Below are 25,761 nucleotides of genomic sequence, written 5' to 3'. Positions count from 1 at the left end.
GACTGAAGTGGGGTCAGATGGTAGACCTGTCCAGACAGAGCTGAGTCACAAAGGTTAGGATTTTGGTGTCAGGACAACTGAGGTTATCTGGAGGTTGGAAAGACAGACCAGAGGAGAAGGGATGTAGAGGGGGGGCGCAGGGCCTTCCTGCTCCGTTATCTGCCCTGCTGTCACTTCTAACCCCCCTCACTCATCCACCTTCCACCCTAACCTATCACAGCACCCCCGGCCTTTACACCCATGAGCAGCTTTGATGTTTGATCTCCAGCTCTTGTTTGCAGAAGAGCTTGAAGTCCCCCACCACACCCCACCCACCCCCCCAACATAACCCAAACCTTCACCCGACAGAGACCTCTCGACCCCTCTCGTCCAGGCAAACAGAACGCGGTCCATCCACCGCTGTGACTGTTGTTACGCCGCCAGTGAGTGCGTGCAATCACTGCAGTTGAGGTAATGTGCTCCTGAATCCTGTCCAGGAACCCGTGCCAGTTATTTTTAATACGATTGTAAAGCAGTTCAATGTGGGATTTCAGGCAAAGTTCAGATGAAAACGAGAACCTCGTGTAAACAGAGACGTCAGGCAGAAATGCCGATTCTGTGACGGAGGGAAGAACGGAGGGATTAACCTGGCGATTGTACAACCCTGATTCGTGACCACTTGGAGATTTAAGCAACTCCATTGTTTACAACCCAACACAGACAGTATCATGTAACCATCTGCTGAAGTACAACATCTGCAGCAACACGGATGGACGTGTGCCAACACATTGGGAGCATTAGGGAGAAAACACTGTAAATGTTGTAAAAACAAAGACAGAACCGGCTCCGACTTTTTAATGGACCTTTGTTTTCGACCCCATGAAAACAACTCAAACGTAAAAGTGTTGTGTAACTTCTCCTGAATCATTAATTTCCACTCAGTGAAAAGCATTTATAAATGTAACATAAATAGACAGAAAGTCAACATGAAAAAAATGATTCAAGTAAAATTTTGAATTTTTTTGTGGCATTAAATATTAACATTGTTTAGTATTGTTTTTGAATAGAATTTAAATTAATATTATTTAAAATAATTAATATTAAAAAGTTCAGCTCTAATGACATTCCTGACTTTAAGGTGGTATTTTTTTTAACCTAATGTAAAATAGGAAGCCATAAGGAAGTCATAACACAACTTGGTGAATTCGTGTCTGACAATAATCTAATTTAAATTAAACCGTTGTATATTCTGGCTATCTAATTATCAGTGCTTTAAAGCCAGTCCTGATAATCTCATTTGAATAAACAAACAGAACCTGTCAGAGCTGCGTGTCGTCAATGATCAAGACTCAGCATCCGTTATCTCTAATTAATTTAATTCCCAGTCGGGTTCTATTTATTCATTATTAATATAAGTGTTTTAATACATTTGCTTTTTAAAAAGTTGCGTAATATACAGTACTGTAACTTATTACCAGACAATTTGGCAAAAAAAAAAAATAGTACAAGCTTAAAATAATGTGCATTTAAGATGAAATTTAAGAAACTGTGACACACTGACATGTGGGAGAGACTGATTTCTCTGGACATAATTTTTTTTGCATTAAACGCTGGAATTTTTCCTCAAACTATTCTAACTGTTTTATCAGCTGCAGGATTTTGGTCGACATCTCTGTCTTGGCTACAGTTTACTTTCCTCACTTTCCATTCATGCAGTTGTTATATTACGTTTTAAACTACCCTGTGTTTTTAAAGTACGGATACACCTTTTTTGTCATCTTAAATGACTAAGTGATTGAAAAAGAAAACTATAAAGGGAATATTTTTCGTCCATTTAACTGTAAATTCACAGTTAATCGACACAATCCACCTGTAGGTGGTAATCTGTTAATGTTAAAGTGAATTATTCTGGATTTAACTCAACATCATCTGTGATGTCACTCTCCTGTCACACTATCAGAGTCAAACAAAGAGCAAGGAGATGAGAATAAACACTGTAGTTAAGGCTGTAATTAATGGGAGGGGGTGTTTGGGGGGGTAATTAATATGAGTGAAAGGGCCTCTGGCCTGCTTTAATGGCTCTATGTTAATGATCCTCCAATGACAGCAGCGGCAGCACTTGTATATGCAGGTACTAATGAAGTCTTAATAGTGTTAAATCTAACGGCCTCTCAATGATTCCACTAACTGTTTTATAGCCGTGTGGGCTGAACCCTAATTGGGGACTTGTGGCAGAGAGCTGCAGTTCACAGCTCTTCACAGGTTTAACAGCTCACACAGTTAAAGCAAGTGTAGATGCTCTTCACCGTGCCAAAGACAAGAGCCGCAAACGCAATTAGAGCAAAGTCAAACATTTATTTAGCGTTGATTGGATATTGGAGCGTCCGACGGGACACGGAAAAAAGCCACGAAGAAGAGGCAGAAGAAACAAAAGAAACGTGATTATGGAGGTGGAGGGGAGGGGGTGGAGGGATGTCTCTTCTTTATTTTATTTTGATTAAAGACTTTTTCAGTGCAGGTAAGGTTTAAATGCCCGGCGGTGAAGGTGTTTAATGATAGTGAGTGAAATTAAATTACATTTTACGAGCAGCAGCAGCAGAGATACGTACACGCTGTTGTCTGTTTGGCCTAATTGAAAAATGATGACAAAATAAAAAGCTCTGTATTTAACAATTCATTTAAATTGTGTTCAGTATTTAGTAACTCAGCGGGGGAGTCACGGGGGGTATTTGTGATAGAAGAGTAACTGTAAAGGAGGAGGTTTTTTCCTCTGGTTGGAGGCAACGGACCCTCCACCCCCACCACCAGCTCCACCCCCCAGCTCCCACTGAGAAACGGCCGAGGTGTGACGGAGGGGATTCCAGAGCATCCAACAAAAGGCAGGCACTTTGATTTGAAAAGCAGTGGTAGTCAGCAGTAGACAACAAACACACACACACACACACACACTCACACACACGCTCACACATCAACCACAGTCGCTGATCCTCGGCAGCCCTGCCCTGAGGTCTCATTCAGTTGAAAGACGAGGGAAACTCCAGATGCTTCACAGCAGTTGTGGGCAGAGATTTGGAAAAAGCTGGAGTGAGTGGAGGACCAGCCGGAGGAGGACACACACTGACGCAGGGCCGGGGTTGTATATTGGTAGGAAGAATTTTAACAGCACTGACAGATGCCTAAATTAATAGTAAAGCAGTGGAGTTCGTTTGCTTTTGTGGCCTGGAGCAGCGTGGGGGCTGGGGAGGGCGGGGGGGGGCAGCGGCTGAGGAGGTGAAGTTTGGGGTGAGAGGAGTCTCCAATGGATGGACAGATGAGGAAAAACAAAAAACGGGTGAGGGGAATTGGGGGGGGGGAGTGCAACAGAAAAATGTCCAGGCCTCTGCTGTGATGTAGCAGGAGGGAAAGGAGGGGTCGGGGCTGGGGGTCAACAGAGGAGCATGTGGAGATCATGATGAAGTGAAAAATGTGCCCTGCTCTGAGTAACGCTCTGTGCTGAACGCTTTGTTACCTGTTAGGACGAGAGACTGATGTGTTGGTCTGACTAAGACCAGACCATGAACCGTCTGATGTGATACTATAGGACTGGTATCAGTATGTACAGATACTGCAGCTGACCTACGAGTCAGGTACTGACTGTCACTGGACCCAGACCTTCCGTGTGCTAAACATTAGCTTCGTAAACTTTGGCCAAGAAGTAGCGGAAGCAGCACATGCTAACATTTCATACACTCAAAATACACAATTTTCAGCTTCCTCACAAATTTAATAACAGGAAAACAACATGTGGAAACATACATTTAAATTATAAACCAATTACAATTTCCAGAATACAGAGAAATAAAAGTTAATTGCATTGCTTGCTAAAACAATCTGAGCCACTAAGCTGCCTAATTTAATGAAATTTCAGACAGACTTAAAAACTGCCTCATTGTCTCAGATACATCATATCAACTCAGTGTAGCACTGATTAGTAAAACATTCAAAAACGGGAGACAGTTAGCCTTAACACAAGCTAACTGCTAACTACTTTTGATCATTCAGGACATAAACTAAACATAAACTGTAAGTATTTGAGATAAAATAAAAGAAATATTATTTAATCAACATTTAAAATTTTAGTTGTTTTTTCTACTTGTAAATATTTAAACCTTATTTAAACTATTGTTTCTGGAACAAATCAGCTACAGCCGTGATAAGCGCTTCAGTCCAAAAATTAGCAAAGTTGCTCATTAGAACATGTTAATGTGTCCTTTCTGATCAAATTAACAAATTATAAAATTACTAGATTGTTAATCAAGTAAAACTGAATACTAAACTTAGAGTACGGGGCTGTGAGGTTTATATCCGGTTTCTCACTCTACTGCCCACAGCTAATACGTGGACCGCTGCGTTAGAGTCGGACGTACGTCTTTCTAAAAATTGATTTTTTTTTCATGCTTTCGTACGCAGTCAGGCCTCTGCTGTGATGTAGCAGGAGGGAAAGGAGGGGTCGGGGCTGGGGGTCAACAGAGGAGCATGTGGAGATCATGATGAAGTGAAAAATGTGCCCTGCTCTGAGTAACGCTCTGTGCTGAACGCTTTGTTACCTGTTAGGACGAGAGACTGATGTGTTGGTCTGACTAAGACCAGACCATGAACCGTCTGATGTGATACTATAGGACTGGTATCAGTATGTACAGATACTGCAGCTGACCTACGAGTCAGGTACTGACTGTCACTGGACCCAGACCTTCCGTGTGCTAAACATTAGCTTCGTAAACTTTGGCCAAGAAGTAGCGGAAGCAGCACATGCTAACATTTCATACACTCAAAATACACAATTTTCAGCTTCCTCACAAATTTAATAACAGGAAAACAACATGTGGAAACATACATTTAAATTATAAACCAATTACAATTTCCAGAATACAGAGAAATAAAAGTTAATTGCATTGCTTGCTAAAACAATCTGAGCCACTAAGCTGCCTAATTTAATGAAATTTCAGACAGACTTAAAAACTGCCTCATTGTCTCAGATACATCATATCAACTCAGTGTAGCACTGATTAGTAAAACATTCAAAAACGGGAGACAGTTAGCCTTAACACAAGCTAACTGCTAACTACTTTTCATTCAGGATATAAACTAAACATAAACTGTAAGTATTTGATCATTCAGGACATAAACTAAACATAAACTGTAAGTATTTGAGATAAAATAAAAGAAATATTATTTAATCAACATTTAAAATTTTAGTTGTTTTTTCTACTTGTAAATATTTAAACCTTATTTAAACTATTGTTTCTGGAACAAATCAGCTACAGCCGTGATAAGCGCTTCAGTCCAAAAATTAGCAAAGTTGCTCATTAGAACATGTTAATGTGTCCTTTCTGATCAAATTAACAAATTATAAAATTACTAGATTGTTAATCAAGTAAAACTGAATACTAAACTTAGAGTACGGGGCTGTGAGGTTTATATCCGGTTTCTCACTCTACTGCCCACAGCTAATACGTGGACCGCTGCGTTAGAGTCGGACGTACGTCTTTCTAAAAATTGATTTTTTTTTCATGCTTTCGTACGCAGTACACAGTAGCTGCTGTGTTGAGATTCTAACTGTAGTAAACAGTTTTGACAGTTTTGAACAACGAGGCTTTGGGTCCGTGGAAATGTCACAGGCTACAATGCTCAGCCGTATACACCTTCTGAGATGCCGCTCTGTGGTCCAGTGGTAGACATAAACCTTTTGACTGGGGTTAACTTCAGGGCTTTTAAAACATGATCCTGCCACCCCACTACCCCGCAGCAGCCCCCACACACGCACATACACACACACTGCCACACAGACACACACATGCACCCCCGCCCCCACTCTACACACAGAAATGAAAACCTTCAGTCCTCTCTCTCTTTCTCACACACACACACATGACAGAAATGAAAACCTTCAGCCCTCTCTCTCTTTCTCTCTCACACACACACACACACACACACACCTACTTGCTCTCTGCTTCAGGGGCCTGCTAAAGCCATTATGGCTCTAAAGGAGATAGCATCGACTCCTGGCAGACAGACAAATAGTTAGTTAGACAGAGTCAGATACACAGACAATGAACCTGCAAACCAAGAAGCCTCTCTGCCCAGGACAGGCCGGCTAAATGCCTGGCCACTCTTCACAGCCTCTCAGGTGTGACCGAGCGCTCTCCCGTGTATCGCCGCCAAGGCGGCAGACAGGCACAGAGGTGTTTCTGTGAGGCCGGAGTGGAACTGAATATCTGCTCTATCTCCCCTGTCACAGGCTGCATGTTGGTCCCACGAGCCGCTCAAACACAAACCAGATCTTCTTTCCTGCAGAACTATGCGGGCTTTCACTGGGTTAATGCATATTTTTAGGCCGAGCCAAGGTCAAACGTATTGCCAAAGACCTGGCTGACACGTCATTTTTCCGAGCAGCTGCGGTTTCCAACTTTTGATGAATAACTTTGCATATGAATCAAAGACTTAAGCCAGCCCGCAAATTCATTGCACCGGGATTTTGGGAGAGGATGATTAAGGCTTTGGTTCTGAGCTGAGTCATATATATACATGCATCTTTTTTTTCTAGTTAACACTGTTTCATTGAGGCAGAACCCCACTAAAGAGGCCCTAATACCCCCTCCCTACACACACACACACACACACACCAAACTCTTCTCTAAAATTGCTGATGGCTTGTTTTCATGAACATATATTATTTCCAGATGGAGGTCATGAATAAAACCTGACGGAAACAAGTCGGGTGAAACTGGAAACTTAAAAAAACAGAAATGGAGGGGTATGGAGCCGGGTTAAAAAAAACAATATCTCTCCTCCCCCCCAGCTCCTTCTCCAAAGCCTTCACAAAAGGCTAACTTGTCAATTTCACGGTTAAGACAGGGGCACACTCTGCCAACAATGGACGCAGTCACGGCGATATGACGTGATCAATTGAAATGTTTTAATGAGAAGCAAACACGAAAAGCTGACACGTAGCTGACTAAAAAATCATGTTGACACCGAAAACAAAGACACAAAAAGCAGCTCAGAGCAGCTAAACCTTTAAAGCTTCACGTATATTCCCAGGTTCCAGCTAAATAAATAAAGACAGGAAAGAAAGGCGATACTTTCAGGCTCAAGTGAGAATACAAAAATATGCTGTGAAGCCCTCCTCTGGAATTAGAGCTGCACTCATTGCTGCTTCACAAACCCACCACTAACCCGTGGCCTCTGAATCTACCACGAGTACAAAGGCAGACTCACTGGTATGCAGTGTATATACGCTGCATTCAACTGAAAAACCCAACAAATCTCTCAACGCGCCACGTTTGTAACGTTTAAAAGCATTTGGGCATGAAAAAAAAAAAAAACACGTGCAAGCTTCTTATGGAGCCAGAACATCCATTAGCTCCTGCCAAGACTCAGTCAGACGCCAGGCGCCAATGTGGAGGAGGATGAAAAACAGCTGTAAGTTTTAATAAATCAAATCTTATCACTGGAAAGACATTCAAGGGCTGTTTGCCGGATCATCAATGGACGTGGTTCTCTCTGTGTTACCAGTTCAGCCAGCTAGCTTACTTTTCCAGATTCTTAACATACACTGCCACTCTGGAATCCTAATGTGTGTGCAAGTTTGAAGAAATTCGAGATCGAACAAGATGATAAAGTGGATACTTGTCTGCTTGGTAGGGGCTACACCCAGCAGGCCATTAGCGTAGCTTAGCTTGGAAGGTGGAAACAAAAGCTAATGAAGGAAAGACAAAATATATTAAAGTGATTACCTTTGTGTTAAAAAAACAATGTCCACGCTGAAACTGTAGTCAAATTGTTACTCTGTGTCTCTTTACAAGTTGTTTTTTGTTTTGTTTGTTTTTTTGTCGGGATAAAAAAGCTAACAACTTCCACTCTGTACTTTAGCTGAGCTAAACAGCTTGTAGCTTTAGCTCCACCTTTAGCTCTGAATTATGGGACTTTAGTGGCCTACATGTGGAATGCATAATGTGAGTAACCATAGATGGTCAGTCTGGCCTATCACGGAGCCAGGAAAAGTCCATCTTTGGGTTTAATTTGTGGCTTTCATTCTGGATCTCACATGTGGGAAAGTTAATACTTGATCTGGGCTTCTCTATAAAGGCCTGGAATTAATTATTGCACATGGGCCAAGTGAAATTCAACCGAAAAACACGTCCTAAGTATGATTTTTGAAACATAAATGGAAAGCACTCAGATAGTAGTTTCACACAGACAAGTATTGGCACGAATCCTGTTTTGATTCTAGTTCCATTCAGGATCTCGGTGCTCTCTGTGATTTAGCATGTGTTTGCACTAGTGTAAGTGGAACCAGAGTTTCACTGCCCGACTTTATCAGCAGTTGTCAGTGCGCTGGGTCTACTGCCTTCCACTTTCTCTTTTTGAATTCTGGGGGCAGCGCCAAAACACTACAAACACTGGATTTAGTTTAAAAATAAATCTCCATGTCCATTTACTGGTCACTAGTAATTCTTTCTTACCATCATTGAGAGCTCAACTTGACAAATCACGCCACATTAAAACAATTAACAGGGAAAAGGCTTGTCATTGGTTTAGGAGATGTTTGAGTTTCAAATGAAAATGACAAAGATTTACAAATTAAAAAAAAAATCTCAGATGTAGATTTGGCCTGATTACAGACATCTAAAGTGTCCCGATCAGGGGTCACCGACCTTTTTTAAACCGAGTGCTCTGTTAATGGTCCCAAGACATATGAAGAGCTTCGTCTTTGAAACACAATTAAATAATGTAATAACAATAAAAGTCTAGTCTTACTTAATAGGTTTAACTTTTAGAACATATTCCACAGGCACCTTAAGTGGTCCATATCCACACCCATCACCGTGTTGATGACCCCTGGGTTAGATCTCTTTAACAGCGGCCTTTTGATGACCAAAAATAAAGAAAAAGAAAAAAAAGTGCATCTGCAAATTAAAAATACACCTCAGTTTGGACCAAATCTGTACTGTTAGGTAAAAAGGATAAAAGGTGATTTAAACAGTTCCAGTGTTGGTTCAATGATTATTACAGACCTGTTGAGATGCATTTAATTGAATGGAAATATTAGCCACACCCATGGAAATTAAAGTGGCCAAACATTATGAACAATATTTTTATTAGAATGAAATAATAAATTAATGTATACAAATATTAATAATATTATAAATTTTTATCGTCACAACACTGGATCTCCTTTTCGTGCTTGTGGATTGTCTAGGTAATAATCGTCCTGATGCAAAACCACAGGACACCTGACATGGCTGAGCAATTTATTATGTACATCCTACTGTAGTTGTTTTTACTTTATTCAATCTCATCCTAAGAGTTCCCTAAATAGGCACCAAATCAACAAATGTCAACCAAAAAACAAGTAATTAAATGTTCAGATGTTTGTTGTGGAGACTGCACAGAAACAACACTGTAGCCAACACACACACACACACACACACACACACACCAGAAAGTCCTGTTCTGGTCAGACCTGTTGCGTTGGTGGACTTTTTTTCACTTTTTTATCTCATCTTTCTCAAAGAGTCCTAATCTCCACAATCAGACTCTCATCAGTGGGCTTTGTCCAGACAAAAGGAGCCAACATTAGCCAAGGAGGACCCTGGGGCCTCACCACTGTCTGAGCCATAAAAGTGTAATCTGTAGACAGGACATGTCCTTTCAAGTCCTGGTATGGCTCAATGGTACAGAGAAATCAAACAAAAATATCTAGAATCAAGTACAAAAAAACAAAAACATGTTTTTTTAGTAGCTTTTGGGAATGTTTTTTTTTTTAAATTCTGCTTCTATGTAACCACGTAGATAAAGTGAGTTTTTTTGTCATTGTGACACAACACAGGTAGTAACCCATCACCAAAGTGAGCAGGGGGGGGGGCAGTGTGTGGGGACGGTGCCATGTGCATCAGTGGTAACTTGGCAGCTAGTGGACTCGAACCTGAAACCTTCCCGACCCAAGTCCACCACTGCGTCAAGACAGGACATGTTCCAATATGAACTGATGTTCTTCCACTTCCACACTGCCTCAGTGGTTCAGGACTGTCACTGCTGTCATCACATTATGATTGTTGTCATCTCATCTCATTTTCACTGGTGGTTTTTCTGTCGTTTTACTGATGATTTATCCATATTTATATCACCTTTTATTACTTCTACTCTTTCATTGAACTTGCATCGGGACCAAAGTAACTCTGGTTGAAATGAATGAATCCATGAATCCGACGTTTTAGGTCAGGATTCACTCAACGTGGAGGTAAACATCTACACAGTCTGTCAGAGCGAGCGGTGAATGTCAGGGCACGGCAGGCGTTCGGTTTGACCTTTGTCTTCCGTGTTGCCGATGAATCTCCGTGCTGCAATTCTCGACCCCGTTGATCCCTCCGTTTGCCACCCTGTGGTCCTGCCATTATCTCACCTCACCAGGTTCCTCCTGGCAGGCACAGATGGCAAGTCCATTCGTGTGCAAACCACAGATTGAGCTCCTGATTGTTCCGCTCGCTGCCTTTGTCTTAGACCAACAGCCCCCGCCCCGCTCCCTCACGCCCGGTAAGTAAGCCAATTCACATGTATTAATTAAGACTCATAATGAGCTCAGCATGACGCGGCATTTGAATGCATTCCTAAGGTTTTGTGCAAACTCTGCGGAGCTCGGTGGGTTTGCAGAGTCACCCTTTCAGAGGAGCTGAACACTGTTGATGTGGGAGCACAGCATCAGATAAAGGATCTAAACACACACACAAAACCAGGTCACCCCCCAGCTTGGTGCCCACACACACACACACACAATGGACACACACACAGACAGACAGGTGTAAATAAGAATCAAATCAAAATGAGCCGTCCAGCATTAAAAGTAGAAACATAACATTTATATAATTACAAAAACTGTACAGTAACATTTAGTGATGTATAAAAACAAAAACACTGAAGTGAACAATTTTTCATTGAAAATAAAAGATTCACCCACAAGGTGCATGTAAGCTATAGTGCACAAATCATGTACGAACATTTACATTCAATTTGACCGTATAAATATTTATGTGAACTAAGCACTAAAAAGTTTGTTTCTTTTACGAAAGCGTGTAAAATCGACTTTGGAATGGTTTTAATCTGTGCTCCACGTTGACGTGTAAACGCTTACATGGCGTTCGCCGGGTCTCATACCACGGCGCAGCTGAGCCGGGGAACCGTGAAAAACAGGCGCAGCCTCAGCGCATTAACATCAAAGTGTGTTCCTATAAGAGCTTGTTTTCTCTTCTCGTCCTCAGGCTTCAAACGTGGAGAAGCAGTGGCTGTTCTCATTACCTCTTTGGCTTAAAAGTCCTACTACGTAGACCTGGCCTCACCAGAAAAAAGCCAACACACATGGCAAATAAAGACAAGGTTAGGAAAAAAAAAACATGTCAAGGGCACATGAGACTCTCCCTCCTTAATTGTACCTGAAGGGAAATCCCTTTAAATAGTAGTTGGCAGAGGCAGTGAGCTGGCAGGCAGATCAAACAGTCACTGAGCAGAAGCCCTATAAATACATCACATTCACTTGCCTCACTTCAAACACCACCTCCTCCTCCTCCTCCTCCTGTGAACCCACAGAGCTGAGCTGCGTTCAACGTGTTCACACGGACGACGCCGTTTTCTTATCTTAAAGCACAACATTTTCATTTGCTTCACATCGCCGGCCGTGCGTTATCTCTTCGTGCCGCTCCACAGAAACTCCGACGGACGATTTTGAAACACGAGCGTTCTCTCACGCAGCCGTCGTTTCAGGTGCTTTCGATTTCTTCACATACACCTCCGAGGTCCCATCAGGCACCAGATGACTGAAGCTGCTCCTGAAGGAGGCCAGGAGGCGTCCTGCAAAAGATGAGCAGAGAAAACAACACACACACACACACACACACACACAGACAAAACAACACAGAACAAACAGGAGGAGACAAATAAGCCGTTAACATTTGGCAACATCAGTGAAGAAGGAAAAAAAAAAAAAACAGGCTCTGACTTGATTTACTTAATGACTATGTACATTTCAACATTTAAAAGCTTCATCAAAAGTTTCGAGAAGTTCGGCGTGTTTGTTCAGCCATCAATGTCTTGTGACAAACAAGATCTAGCTTGTAATTATGGGCACGGAGCATGTGTGCTCAGAGACGATTTTATGAAAACAACGTGTGAAAACTGCAGGCCATAGGGTCAGAAATGAGCGAGGTCTCGGCGCAAAATGCATGTGAAAACCCATATAAAGTGCCCCTGAAATCCCTATAACAGGGGCATTTAATGACCTCATAAAAAATATAAAGGTAATTTTCACAATATCTAAGTGGAAAAAGTTCAGCTCCGCTAATGTCGCACATACAGCGATTCCTGGGCCTTTCGCCGTGTCAGACAATCTGAACACACACAGCTCAGCTTGGGTTTCTAAATCATTAAAGATCCGGGATGGAAAATATAGTTTAAAAAAATTAATGATAACAAAAGATGGTTAAAAGATGTGCTTAAGACAAGAGGCTAAATGAGAAAAAAAAAGTCAAAATATATCCCAGAAATAGCAAGACGTTAACCCCACATTTAGCAAAAAATAAGAGATTCACAAAATTAATTATAACTATAGAAGTATAAAACTTTAAATTTGATGAAAATACCCCAAAACACCTTAAAGAATCTGAACATTTCACAAAAAATTAAATATGTTAAAACCAAGTGTTTAAGGAAATATGAATACGAGTTAACAGCAAACAGCACAGATGTAACAAAAACATCAGTAAAAACAGTTCAATATTTTATAATAATATAGAGCTCACAAATGTTTGGTGACCGCACAGACATTTTAGTAGCTGTCATTGGTGCAGTCAGGTGACCGCAGCTGCCAATCACGATGCGCCAGCTCAGATACTTTAATCTGCTGCATTTTATTTGATTTTATTCATGAAAGTGAAAGAACAGTGGTTTAAGATTGTGTGGTGTTTTTAAATATAATTTTTAATTTTTAATTTTTAACTAATAATAATTAGTTAAAAAATATATTTTCATCAGCCATTTTTAAATGGATCACAAAATATTTCAGATGACCCCATTTAAATTTCAGGTGACCCCATGTAGGGTTCCAACCCCAAGGTTGAAAAACACTCGCCTAAGAAGTAGGTAAAGACAGCTGCACGTACTCCTGGTCCAAAGACACACACAGTTGAACAGATATGACTTCACTGACATAACTGTAACTAATGGTTACAGTACGTCCACGGAGAAAACTCCAGATTGCGAATGTGGATCAGATTAGAGATTATAAAAGTTCACCCACCCGTCCATGTCTTCTGTCCCGTCAGAGAGAAGCTGCTGCACTGAGAATGGGAGTTGCAGATGTACGCAGCCTCTCTGGCGCTGTACACCGACAGAACGCAGCCCTGCTGACTGTAGGACGGCCAGCAGCGGTATTCCACATTCCCTGACGTTCCCATTCCTCGGATCACGTTGTAATCTAACCACAGGAGAAAGAAGAAGCCATTTTGATTTGTGAGGATATAGACAGTTTTAAAACAAGCACAAGACATTGTTTTTGTTTTTTGTTTTTTTTAAGGAAGGTGATTCATGATTTTAGTGAGGTAAAAAACTTTTCATTTTCAATTCTAGGGTTAAATCTCGGGGAAAAACTAACGAGGGGAAATAATTAGGAGCCATCCTGGTTCACTGACTCCTCAAATTACTACAAAATGGAGCTAAATGGTCTCAGTCAATAGGCCTCGAATTAACACAGGGCTGCACTGAACACAGACATGAAGTCAATGAAGAAAATAAGTGGGGTAAAAAAATTTAGTTGGATCAGTGATGACCAACTGTGAATTTACAAAATCATTGATTGATTATAATTCAATAAAAAAATACTGGTAGTTTTTCCAAATAACTTTGTTCTTTTTTGCCCAATTCCATCTGCACGTCTTGTTTAACGAGAACTAAAATATTACTTTCACAGATCACAAAAGCGTCAAAAAACCTTGTTTATGGAGCGGAAAATTCAACGTCCACGCAGTCACGAGAGTTTAAGCCAGTGCCCAGAGGATTTTCTTTCTTTTTTTTTAAGAATGATCAAAGAGTTGATCTGCCGTGAAGGGAAAGAAACTCACTTCACCTCCTCCAGTCCAACATTTGTGTTCATTCATCATTATAATTCTTTCAGTCAGACCTCTGCTGGATCCGGCCTTAAATCATCTGCTACACATTAGCAAGAGCCACGGGAAAATGGAGTGTACGAGCGCGGATGGACAAAAACCTGCTCTGTGTGTTTGTGTGGAGGAGGCACGCTGTTATAAACTGTTAACCTTCCTAAATGGAAGGAGCTGGTCTGCGTGTGTGTGTGTGTGTGTGGGGGGGGGGGGGGGGGGGTAGGGGGGGGGGGAGCAAGAGGGACGGGTATCTCACTTCTGGGTCAGAGACAACAGAGTAGGGGAGAGTATTTAAAGTGTATTTCTCTTGAGACGAAAAAATAAATCTGAGGGGAACGTGGAGGAGAAGAGATGGAGAAATAGACATCTGGTGTAAATACAAGCTGTCCAATAATAAGATAAATTCCACTCTTGTATGTATATTCATCTAAAACATCACACACATTTATGTTTCAGGACAACGATTGGGGCATAAATATATTTTAAAACACACTAAAAGTCCATTTATTCCTGGAGCAACAGCTGTTTTATAAAAGACTTATCTTCAGGAGACTCCTTCATCAAATTACAGATGATCTCAGCGCAGGAAGAGTTCCATCTACATTTCTAATGAATCTCCATCTGTCAGCAATTTCAAATTAAAAACTCAAGACCTGCTCGGCACACACACACACACACACCCACCACACATACTCTCTCTCACACACACACACACACAGTTTTTGTGCTTGGTGAGCTCTTCACAAAGACATAATGCATTCCCAGACCCACTAACCTTGACTTTAACTATTACAAATATGTGCCTAATCTTAATCCTTAATCTAATCTGAACCTTATCCCAGACTGAGCTCTAAATTACATTTTAAACCTCTAAATATCCACTCACTCAGTGGGATCCACTGGGAAAAGGTGCCCCCCCCCCAAAAAAAAATTGTCCTTAAAAGTACAGTTTACCAACATCACACACACACACACACTCAGACACACCCCTTTTACACTCAGCGCCATTTGGCTTCTTCATAAAAGCTTTGGCAGCCATTCCATTTTTCTCCTCATATTTTAGGAACGACATTTTAACGAGCCCCTGTGGTTTTTAATTTATAACTGCAACATGTTTTGATTTCATCATTTTCTTCTGGTTGTTTAATTGTTTATAGCGTTAGCTTCTCCACCCTCCATGAAGAAGATGGTGCTACTGCAGGTGTCACACAGGGTTGAATGTGCCTTCAAGTTGGCAGCAGGTCGCAGAACAGTTCAACACTGCCCTTTAAAAGATTTGCTCTTCCCGTTGCCAAGTTCATAAACAAGATGGACGCCTCTGAGAATTAGCATTTTTTGTGCTCTTTGAAGTGCGGCCAGCTACAAACCAAATTTGAGCGTGAATGTGGCCTATTTAAAAGGAAACAAAGGCGGCAAAGAACACGAGCATCGTTTCTCAGTTGATAGCAGAGGCAGCCATTTTGGTTTTCAACTCTCGGTCAGATGATTTCAAAATGACTTAATGAAGTGCAACTGGAACCCTTATGGCTTTAATTTACCAAAAAGCCCAACGTGAAGACCAGAGAGGTGCAAATTCAGAACATAAACAGAGCGGGTTTCCTGCATTGGGACGAAGTTTACATAAGATGATACTGAAAGACCGGGACATGAAGCAATAACAAAGATGGCTGCCACAATACGGAGAAGCCTGTTCTAAATTTCAAATACAAAATGGCTGCTCTTCGTATCATCTGTAAGTTGCCGCGTTGGTTAAGACCAACTTCAAAATGACTAGGTCCATACTTGTTGCTTGCAGTACTCTGGAAGTGTAGTAAAATAGAAGTTTGTAGGCGACCATCTTGTTTCTGATTTTGTCAACTAGAATTAGTTTTTGCTTCTAACACAGTCATTTGTGTTCTTTTTAAGATATCTCTAGTCAAATGTATTAATCTTTCAGCCAAAAATTAGCTACGGTGGCTAACTTTAGCTCATCCAGGCTAGTTCCTAGCTTCAAATCTTACCTTAACTAAAATAGTTTCTGTGATACTCCAAGGCCCAATAGTATTTTTAACATACTTTTAACATAACATTTATCATAGACACAACCTACAGGATTTAGTGAACGAAATGGTTTAGAAAGGTTAAATTTTGTTGTGAAAAAAGATAGAAACAAAGATATGATTGTCACATTTCATTCAAAACATCTGTTAAACACTAAATAACTGGTTATAGTTCAATTTCCAGACATATGATTAATGTTTAAAAAACTAAATGTAGTTGAGTAAATTGGAGTAATTTGCCCTTTATAACTGATTCTGGCATCGGGACAAACGATTCTAGACAGTCCCATGGCTCATTAAACATTTTTTCACTAATGAATGAAGTAGACTGTTCATTTGAGAAATTGTAAAAAAATGTTGTTAAACCATGTTATACTCTCCATTGTTCTGATTAGGTGCAGTTTTGTTTCCCTTTCAGCAGCTGATAACAACCAAATCATACAAATCAGTAATGAAAGGCTTGTGACAAGGAAATGATCCATGCCGAAGGCAACAACGCTCTACACGCAGGTGCCAAGAAAATTCAGAAATTTAAAATCATCACAAACGAGGACAAATAAGTGTTTTGCCCTGGGACACACTGGGGCGTAAACTAAGAACAAAAATATCTGACCGTTAAGTTTGAAAATATCTTATTTACCCCTGGTGAAAGTGTGTTAATCCATGTTCTGCTCTATAAAAATGAATAGCTGCTGCTGTTAGCAGCTTAGCTCAAGTAAGTTTTATGTTTACAGGCAGTGAGAGCTTTTCATTTTTGCATTACCCACTCCTAGAAATAAGATTTGTTTTATCAAATTAATTTTGTATTTCCTGCCAATGAGGTAAAATAATATTTATAATTTTCCTAAAATCAGTACAAGTGTCTTACTTCTGAAAGACTATGTTGCTAATGCTAACGCTATACAGAAAGTTCTAATCATATAGAGAAAAACAACCTTGGAACTAGGATTTATTGTGATGTGTGTTTTTCTTTTTTTTTTTTGTATTTTCACTGCATCCATCCATATATAGTAATTCCATCTCAAAATAAGCTGGACCACCTCGCTGACATTAAAAAAAGTTTTTGTATTTCTTAAATATGAGCTCATTTCCCTGATGTATTACATGCTTAAGAAGATTAATTTGAAACAACAAGACTTATATTCTTGACGTGAGACCTTTTTTCATGATTTTTTTTTTTTTGCTTCTATACACGAAAACAAATAAAAAGGATTACATTAAATAAACAAAACTTTTACACTGGATTATGTTCATGACTGTTTCCACAGACTTGTCATCAACCTGTAAAACCTTACACAAACAACATGAATCGAAGGGAATTTTTTTTCAGCTTTGGAAGTGTTGGTTTACACATATTTTCCAACTTCTAGACAGGGCCAAGTTTTTCTAGTCAAGAGGATAAATTAAAATAACCTCCTGTTTCCTGTCGCTGTTTTTTCATTCTAACTAAGTCGGAGTTTGACTCTTTTCATGTAACTCTTAGGAAAACAGAAAACGTGTGTGTTCACTGCCATACGATGAAATCAGCTTTGCTTAATTAACACAAACAAACTGAACTAAGTCAAACAGTGAGCGACTTGGTTTGTGCATGACCAAAAAATGCCAGTGTTCAAACAAAAATCCCAAAGTATGGCAAAATGAATTTACACATTTTCATTTGCAGCAGCAGCAGCAGCAGCAGCAGCAGCAGCAGCAGCGTTGGCTCAGGCACTGACTTGTTAAACTAAAAACATTCCCTCCTTATGTCAGCCTCAGTGCCCGAGCTCTGGTTCTGTGATTAAATTCACAAAGAGCTGCTATATAAACAGTCCAGCATCTGGGGGATGGAAAAATTTCACCACAGGAACGCGGGCCAGTCATTCTGGTATTAATATTTCATTCAGAGGGAGGGGTGAGGGGCTGCAGTCAGAGACAAAAAATGTAAAAACACACCAATGGAAATTAAACCAAGGATGTCCAGATTTTCTTTTTAAGGGGAACAGATTCAAAAATGTAAAAATATTTTACGCCCAAATGCAACTCCTGTAATATCTCTATCTACAGCTAGGTGACGTATGACTGCCCCTCAGATCATAACAAATGCCTTTGTTTTTTCAGTTGGCTAATTAAATCCAGGCCACTTGGACTGGGGGAGATTTGCACGAAACATTTCAGTTTTTTATTGATATAGCAAATTATTTTAGTGTTAACCCAAAATTGGTTAAACATATGCAAATTAAAAGGAAAATAAAAAAATAATTCAGTAATAAGATGCAAAAAAAGTGTCTTAGCTACTTAGCCGCAAAGCTATTATTACACTAAATGGTCCGACATTACCAGAAAATATGAACATGAACATTATCCATGTGCCATTTTTGCCCCCCCCCCACAAATAAGAATTTGTAGGAAAAAACATTAACATAACAAAAACAGGAAAACTAAACCCTTTCCTACAAATAAGAATTTGTAGGAAAAAACGTTAACATAACAAAAACAGGAAAACTAAAAAACAAAAATCCTGAAGTGACTCAGAGCCAATCCCAGCTCAGTTCTGTTGAATGGTTACTGACGTGCAGGATTAATCCTACTATGTTGGCCGTGTCCTTTCATCGCAGCTGCTTATTAAACCTGTCCAAACAGTGTGAACCACACAAGCACCTCCTCTGCCCTTCATTTTTTTTTTGGATACATAATGGAAGGTGGAGCAGGGAGCGCTGGGTTTCTTTTTCAAGTGAATCAAAAAAGGGCCAAGGATTCAGGTGCTCAAGGTACAAGAAAGAACAAAAGTGCATAAGAGCTTGGTGTACTCTGTACGTAAAAAGCAGCCTTCCTTCCATAGTAACCTACCTCTGATTATTGATGGAGGCAGGTTGTCCAGGTGCAGGCCAGACTGGTAGAGGGAGAGGATGTGTTCAAAGGCCTCCAGTGTCTGATTGATGTCAGCTTTCAGCTCCCCTAGACACACACAATGCATGGAGTCAAACTCACCACAGGCATAAAGTCGTCCAATATGGTTTGATTGATTCTCTCCTCACCACTATCTAACCCTCGCTGTGTGATCTCACAAGATAACAACGTGTATTCATTACATCAAGACGTCAAGAACTCTTTTTTTTTCCTAAACTCATTAGAAGAGGAGTGCGGCCCTGGACGCTTCATTACATCCACTGCAATTACTTTGCTGCTCCTTAAAAGTGCACACACACTCACCTGTGGAGTTCATGATGTTGTCCACCAGGTGTGTGAGGCCGGGCGGGGCCTGGTGGGGCAGCAGGTAGGTAAAAAAATACCTGAGGCCAAGCAGAGACAACTCATTGAAGCAGAGAGAAAAACAAGACAAGCCCCATCGCATAGTTCCCACAGAACATGACTTGTCCCACATCGGTGTTAAAACAAACAGTTCGTAAAGCTGTCAAAAATGTAAGGCGTGTTTAAAGGGGGAATACTCCTTTTTCTGCTAGAGCTACTAATTTCATTGAACATATCTCGTAACTAACTTCACACACACAGCTGGTGGTTTCCTTGTCAGCGCAACCTGTATTTATGCAATTATCCGTATCGTCGCCGCTGCATCCATCCGTCACACATCTGTCATGCAGTAAAAGTGTCACTTCTCTTACCTATAGGCGTTGTAAATGTTCCTCTTCTCATTGAGACCCTCACACACTCCCCGAGCGGAGCAGGGCAGAGTGAAGTTTCTGTTTGGGAACTGGAGGCTGCAGTCTGCCGAGCTCTGACAACGCGTCTCCTCTGCACTGGCGTCGTCCAGGTCTGTCAGCTTCAGCTCGCCACCCACCGTGACAAACTGCCGAGGCTGGAAGTCCAGCAGAGCCACGGAGCCCAGCGGAGACTGGGAAAGGAAGTGGAGGAGCCTGACCAGGTCTAGACAAATCTGGGAGGACAAGAAGATTAGTCAATACCACCATCACCTGGACATGACTGAAGGGTTAAAGACGTTTGACTACCACAAGTGACCTCAGTACTTATAACTATAATAAAGAGCAAAAAGTACTGCATTTTAAATCAAATTTACTTTCATTTAAATTCATTTTCTTCAGTGATCCCAGTGTTGTATCCAAAACCAAAACATTTCCACTAAGCCTTTCAACTTATCAGTTTGATGATATGTTTAAATAACCAAGTTCTACCTGGCATTAAATGCACAATAAAGAAGAACACAGAAAAAACCTAAACTTAATAAATTGTTAACTGTAAGAGGAAAATTTAGCATAAGTAATTATACTATTACAAATTCAAAAGTAGAATAATGGTTAACTGAGACATTTACAAATGTTATAGGAAAATAAAGTCAAAAGCAGAAAAAAATGTTCCATGTACAACAACCGGCCCCCGAGCCACATATTGGAGTCAACTAAAATAACTAATGTCTTTTTTATTTTTACAAAAAATATTTTTTGTAAGATTTTTTCTGAACCGCAGTATCTAATTTTCTCAGCAAAAACATTAGAAATTTGTTCAGTTTTTTTTTCATGCAATGAAATAAACAAACAACAATGTTTTTTGTGTTCTACTTTTAAACGGTAAAATGTTGGACAATATAATTAAGCTTCCCCATGTTGTCCAATGTTGGACAATATAATTAAGCTTCCCAACATGGCTGAAGAGTAATAAAATATAAAAGTTAGTTTTGATAAATACTGTGTGATTTGCCTTTAAGACATTTCAACCACCGCACTTTGCGAGCCATTTCCTCCAAGTGTTTTTTTTATAGTACTCTTTAAAGCCTATAATAAAACGGGAGGAGAAGCTACATAGACCACTGAAGGCAAAATAAAGGCATTAGCCACGCACTGACAGAGCATGAAATGATCAGGTCACACAAACATAGCTGCTGTGTTGGGTAATGTCACCGAGCCCAGCGGACGTCACCGGTGGAACCGAAGCCCAGTAACAGCAGTGTTGGCTGAAACCAAACACCCCTGGATTATTGTAGCCTGCGCAGATGCAACGTAGCTGCAAACGGCCGTGCAGCTCCGCGGGGGTGTTTTACAGTATGAACACATGTGTATGAAAGATGATATGAGGCCCAGAGTCTGGTGTTACATTCAAGTAACAATTAGCATTCATCTGAAAAGCGGTTGGTTTAAATAGCATCTGCAAGGTTTGGACTACTTTTCAACATATTTCAACTACGTTTACCAGAACACCTCCACATATACAGTGACAAATCTGTCAACTTCGGTTGAATTCTCTTGTGCTATAAACAGTGGTCTTGAGTTCATGCTAAAGCTTTTCCATTAGATTTAAGGCAAAAAAACTTTTTGGTGCATCAATAAAAGGCTACTTGTTGCAATAGTAGTAATAGTATAGTATATAGTATATAGTATAGTTAATATACTTCACCTCCGTTTTATACTGTGAGGATGGTGTTCTTTGGGTCATATCCTCTCCCTTCTATCTTACCACCACCATACCAAACATTGGTTTCACCAAAGATTATTACTTTGGCCTAATCCGACTCAACATTCACTTACTTTGTGAGCAAGAAAATATTTTTTGTAAGTCTCAACTATGCTTTTTTTTACATTTGAAACTCCAGATATAGACTTTATACTGATAACATAATTAAGACAATGCCTATGTTTTAACTAAACTGTAGGGGGGCAAAGGATTTTGTCCTCAGCTGCTGGGGGCTGTGTGGTGGGTTCAACAAAACATGCATGTCACGTTAGATTTGGTCCATGGCTTAATCTGTCTTTTTTTTTTTTTCAAACATCCATGCATAAACACACACACAAAGGCTGAGCTCAACCCCCATCACAGGTATGCTCTCAGTAGGAGTCAACAGAGGCTGAGTTTGCACCGCAGGGATCCAAGAATGGTGTGTGTGTGGGTGAGAGAGAGAGAAAGAGAGAGAGAGAGAGAGACATGACATTCCAAGCCTCCAGTGGATTAACTCCAGGACCCATCTCTATTTCAACCACAACCTGATCAAATACACTGAGGGACAGATGTCAAACCTCCAGGAGTGTCAAATGTCCACTTCTCTAGTCTTTTGTGCCAACAAAACTGAGTGCTTCTACTTCTCTTATGTGCAACACGTGGTGCACTGTTAAGTATAAATGACAGTGTGTGTGTGTATCCAAAGCTAAAGAACAGAAGCTACCAGGCTTACCCTGAATCTGTCCTCCCAGGGGCTCTGGAGCAGCTGGATCATCTGCAGAGGATTCCCCTGCTCCAGAATAACGGTGACTCTTCCTTTTTCCCCCTGGCCTCCTGCATTTCCTGCACAGTGACCCTTCAGCTGTGGAGCAGAGAACAAATCTAGTCAGTCACAGTTAAACGGAATCATAAGTCTTGGTTGTAAAAGAAGAAACAGCCGTTAAACCACCGTTCTCTGTCCAGCACTTTCATGTGTAGGAGTCAACCATGGACACGCTGTTCCACCGGCCTCCCTCCCTTCCGCTTTGACTTGTGACAATAAAATCATATTATAGCCAACAGGGGAATGCCAACTTTTCACTAGCGTGTTTAAATCGAGCTGTTGGACACGCCGCTGTCACACGACGGTTGAATGCGACCAACAGGCCCATCTGTTTACTCCAAACTAGCTCTAAATTGGGCTGTAATGGTTTAAATGAGTGAGTGCTGGAGGGTTTCAGATGCATCCAGGGACAGGAGTGAGGACAGAGGCACATTGTCAGCTCCTGCCAAACTGGACCCAAAGGTCAAGACAGGGTCAGTGAATTTAATTTAATTACATGGGAAAGTCCTGCAGGGCCAATGAGGCCTTTCTTTCCAGGACACAAAGGAAAATGTGAGCAGTAGAGCATGGATTATGGAAAACCTTAATAACGTCTCATCAGTATTTCCAGACTTTAGAGGTAGGTCTTGGCAGTACAGTGGATATATGCAAGACGTTTACACACTGCTGTTAAAACAGGCAGACTTTACAATGTAAAACAACAACATTGTTAAAATTGTACCCAATTTTCATAAGACGTACAGTAAAATGACTTTGTTTAATTTAAAACAATAGAAAATGCTCCCAAAGCTCGTTATCTGCCATGTCGTCTTTACCTTTATCATTACAACCACAGCGGCCAAGTAATTTGATGTGACGTTAAGCCTTCGTACAGATTACCTATTATTTTGTTGTCCTTAAGTAAAAAAAAAAAAGAAAAAGAAAAAAGTAATGAGTAATATCAGTGCGTTTAATGTTGTATCCACTAGCTTCCATCATATTTTTAATATCTTCAACCCCCTTTTTTTGTAACTCACTCCTGGCCGTTAGCATCAAAGCTAGAAACAAATCCCTGAACGGATAAGCGTTTCTAAACTGTTCGAGTTTTTCATTTTGTATCTCTAGTTTTTTATGTTATGTTTGATCTCTAAAATTATTGTCAATAAAGTGTAAATAAAATGTTTTTAAAATTATAACTACGCATGTATAGTTTTGTAGTTTATAACCATCACCAAGTCTATATAAGTTGTTTGGATTTGTTGTGGTGCGTTTACGAGCGCGACCTCATTTTAATTTTATCTCAAACTTCTTCAATATAACTACATAGACACGCCCCGCTGGTTTGTGCTGACTACATAAGGAAGTACGATATTTGTAAGTGAGCTTAAATGGTTTTGTTTTCATCCTCAAAGCTAATTTAGCTCGGTGCAAAGCAGCAAATTCCTGTCACAGCCATATCGACGGTAGTTCTGTACTGACTGTTATTTATTTAACACAACCGCTCCCTAATTTACAAAAGAATGTACAGTATGTACACATGTAAATCTACCCATATAGATCCATATGTTGTGCTACTGACTCTTTTAAGTGAAATATACTTACGGAGGGCAATATTTAAACATTTTAAATTCAAATGACATTGCCTTAAGTGTAAAACCTTTTATATCTATTGCTGTAACTGCCGAGGTTCGACACTACAAAATAGGCAGGTGGATAAACAGTCTGTTTCACACACAGAAGCAGCAGACAAAGACTTTACCTTGATGACATTTGGATGCCTCAGCCTCTGCAGCAGCACCATCTCCTTCTGCAGCTTGTAAGACACCAGCTCCCTGCAGCCCTGGGGGTCTTTAAAATCCTCCACACACTTGCCCATGTCTATGCCCTGCTCGTTGACCAGCTTCAGGGCCACAGGCTGACCTCCGGCCAGGTTGACTTTGACAACCAGCTTGGTGTATCCAGAGCCAAGGATCTCCACCGCATGCATGTCCACCAGAGAATCACAGCCCATTTCATCCATGTGCGTTCTCCTGGAGCCATGCGTGATCTCATTCCACAGATTATAATCCACACTCAGATCGAGCTCTGGATGAAGTGGACTCCTGTCCTTATTATTACGGTCACCCTGGCGAGGTAAAAGGAGGGGAAGGATCTCTCTGCGTCTCTGGCTGAGTTGCTGGATCAAGGCTCTGTGGAGCTCCTCTTCATCACCAGCTTCTGGGGAAGACGTTGAATTAGAAAAGTGCGATATTCTGGCTCCAAACTGCTGCACACTGCTGATCAACAGTGACACCAGAATGGAGAGAACCACGAACGCCAGCAGGGCAGCCGCGCGTAAAGAGTTGCCCATCTCGGGCATTTTTCTCCCTCAGCCGCTGCAGACTGCACTCCTCTTCTCTCCGCTCCCAGTTCTGTTCTGTCCCCCTCTTCTCTTCCCCTCGTCTCTCCTCTCTTCTAACTTTTCTGCAGCAGAAGCGCTTCTCGGCTCCTTGTTTCCACCTCCCACGGAACTCCCCCTGGAGGTGTGTCCTGTGCGCTCGTAACTTTACACCCGCTGAGCGGCTTCGCAGGAGAGCTTGACCTCATGTTGTCACTCAATCCGCATGTTTAAAGCGCCCCCCGCGGCTCATCTGGGCTAATGAATAAACTCTAGTACTGATAATGCTCTGTATTCACGTCTTTATCTAGAACCCAACCCCCCGTCCCCGTCCCCCGTCCCCCATTAATTTCTGCTACCATTGTGTCTAAAATATAGACGCAGTAATATAACGCCTGTGCTGGCTAATACAAGGCACGATATGAAGGTTTTAGCAGCATCTTGTGGTGAAGTTAGGTGTTGCTATTTATTAATCCTGTACCACTGTGTAAACATGAAGCAGAGATGAAATCCTAAATCTGACAGTAAAGCATACCATGGTTTTGGTATTATGGTATAGCTGATTTAGTTTTAAAAAAGCGGCGTTTCTTAAATAATTACAGCCAAATTTATTGTTCAATTGATGCTACTCTGATGAACTATAAGGTCACTTATAAACACCATTTAAAAACAAGTAAAGGCAGCACTGTACATATACATGTACATTTATACACAACAAAAGTTTTCCTCCAGCAACACTTTACCACAGCTACTGAGTGTACTTTTCCTTTTTATGTTGTTGTTGATTGTTGTGCAAACTGGCAACTAACAAGTCACATGCCTGATCTTTTAACTGCGAGGTCACAAGCTGCCCCGTTTAGGAGACACTGATTCAAAATATATATTTTTAAGAATATTTATTTTACAAATTAACATTAGGAGGTGTAAAAGACTAGTGGTCCTTCTTTGAGAAAGGCTGTTCCAAAGCTCTGTGAAAATTATTATTTTCTTTTTTAT

The 25,761-nt window shown here is 40.8% G+C and overlaps 1 protein-coding gene across 1 annotated transcript; it reads right to left on the bottom strand.

Annotated features, from left to right (window-relative positions):
* Positions 1 to 10,855: 10,855 nt before the first annotated feature.
* pkdccb (protein kinase domain containing, cytoplasmic b) lies at positions 10,856 to 24,993 on the bottom strand. The gene is made up of 7 exons (XM_008308175.3): positions 24,148 to 24,993; positions 22,320 to 22,448; positions 19,804 to 20,075; positions 19,394 to 19,473; positions 19,031 to 19,138; positions 13,307 to 13,483; positions 10,856 to 11,862 (listed from the first exon to the last, which is right to left on the bottom strand). The coding sequence occupies exons 1-7, from the start codon at positions 24,745 to 24,747 to the stop codon at positions 11,756 to 11,758; spliced, it is 1,473 nt and encodes a 490-aa protein (XP_008306397.1). The 5' UTR covers positions 24,748 to 24,993; the 3' UTR covers positions 10,856 to 11,755.
* Positions 24,994 to 25,761: the final 768 nt, after the last annotated feature.

The sequence above is a fragment of the Cynoglossus semilaevis genome, chromosome 1, assembly GCF_000523025.1.
Source record: "Cynoglossus semilaevis isolate Cse_v1.0 chromosome 1, Cse_v1.0, whole genome shotgun sequence".
In the NCBI taxonomy this organism is placed as follows: Eukaryota; Metazoa; Chordata; class Actinopteri; order Pleuronectiformes; family Cynoglossidae; genus Cynoglossus; species Cynoglossus semilaevis.
The sequence above is the reverse complement of the archived record's forward strand: the minus strand, read 5'-3'. Positions and strand labels throughout refer to the sequence as shown.

Excerpts from the sequence above, each read along its gene's own strand:
- pkdccb (XM_008308175.3), bottom strand. The coding sequence starts at position 24,747 with ATGCCCGAGATGGGCAACTCTTTACGCGCGGCTGCCCTGCTGGCGTTC. Across the intron at positions 20,076-22,319 it reads CCTGGGAGGACAGATTCAGG|ATTTGTCTAGACCTGGTCAG; the intron begins GTAAGCCTGGTA and ends TTGTCCTCCCAG. Across the intron at positions 13,484-19,030 it reads GCCTCCATCAATAATCAGAG|ATTACAACGTGATCCGAGGA; the intron begins GTAGGTTACTAT and ends TCCTGTGGTTAG.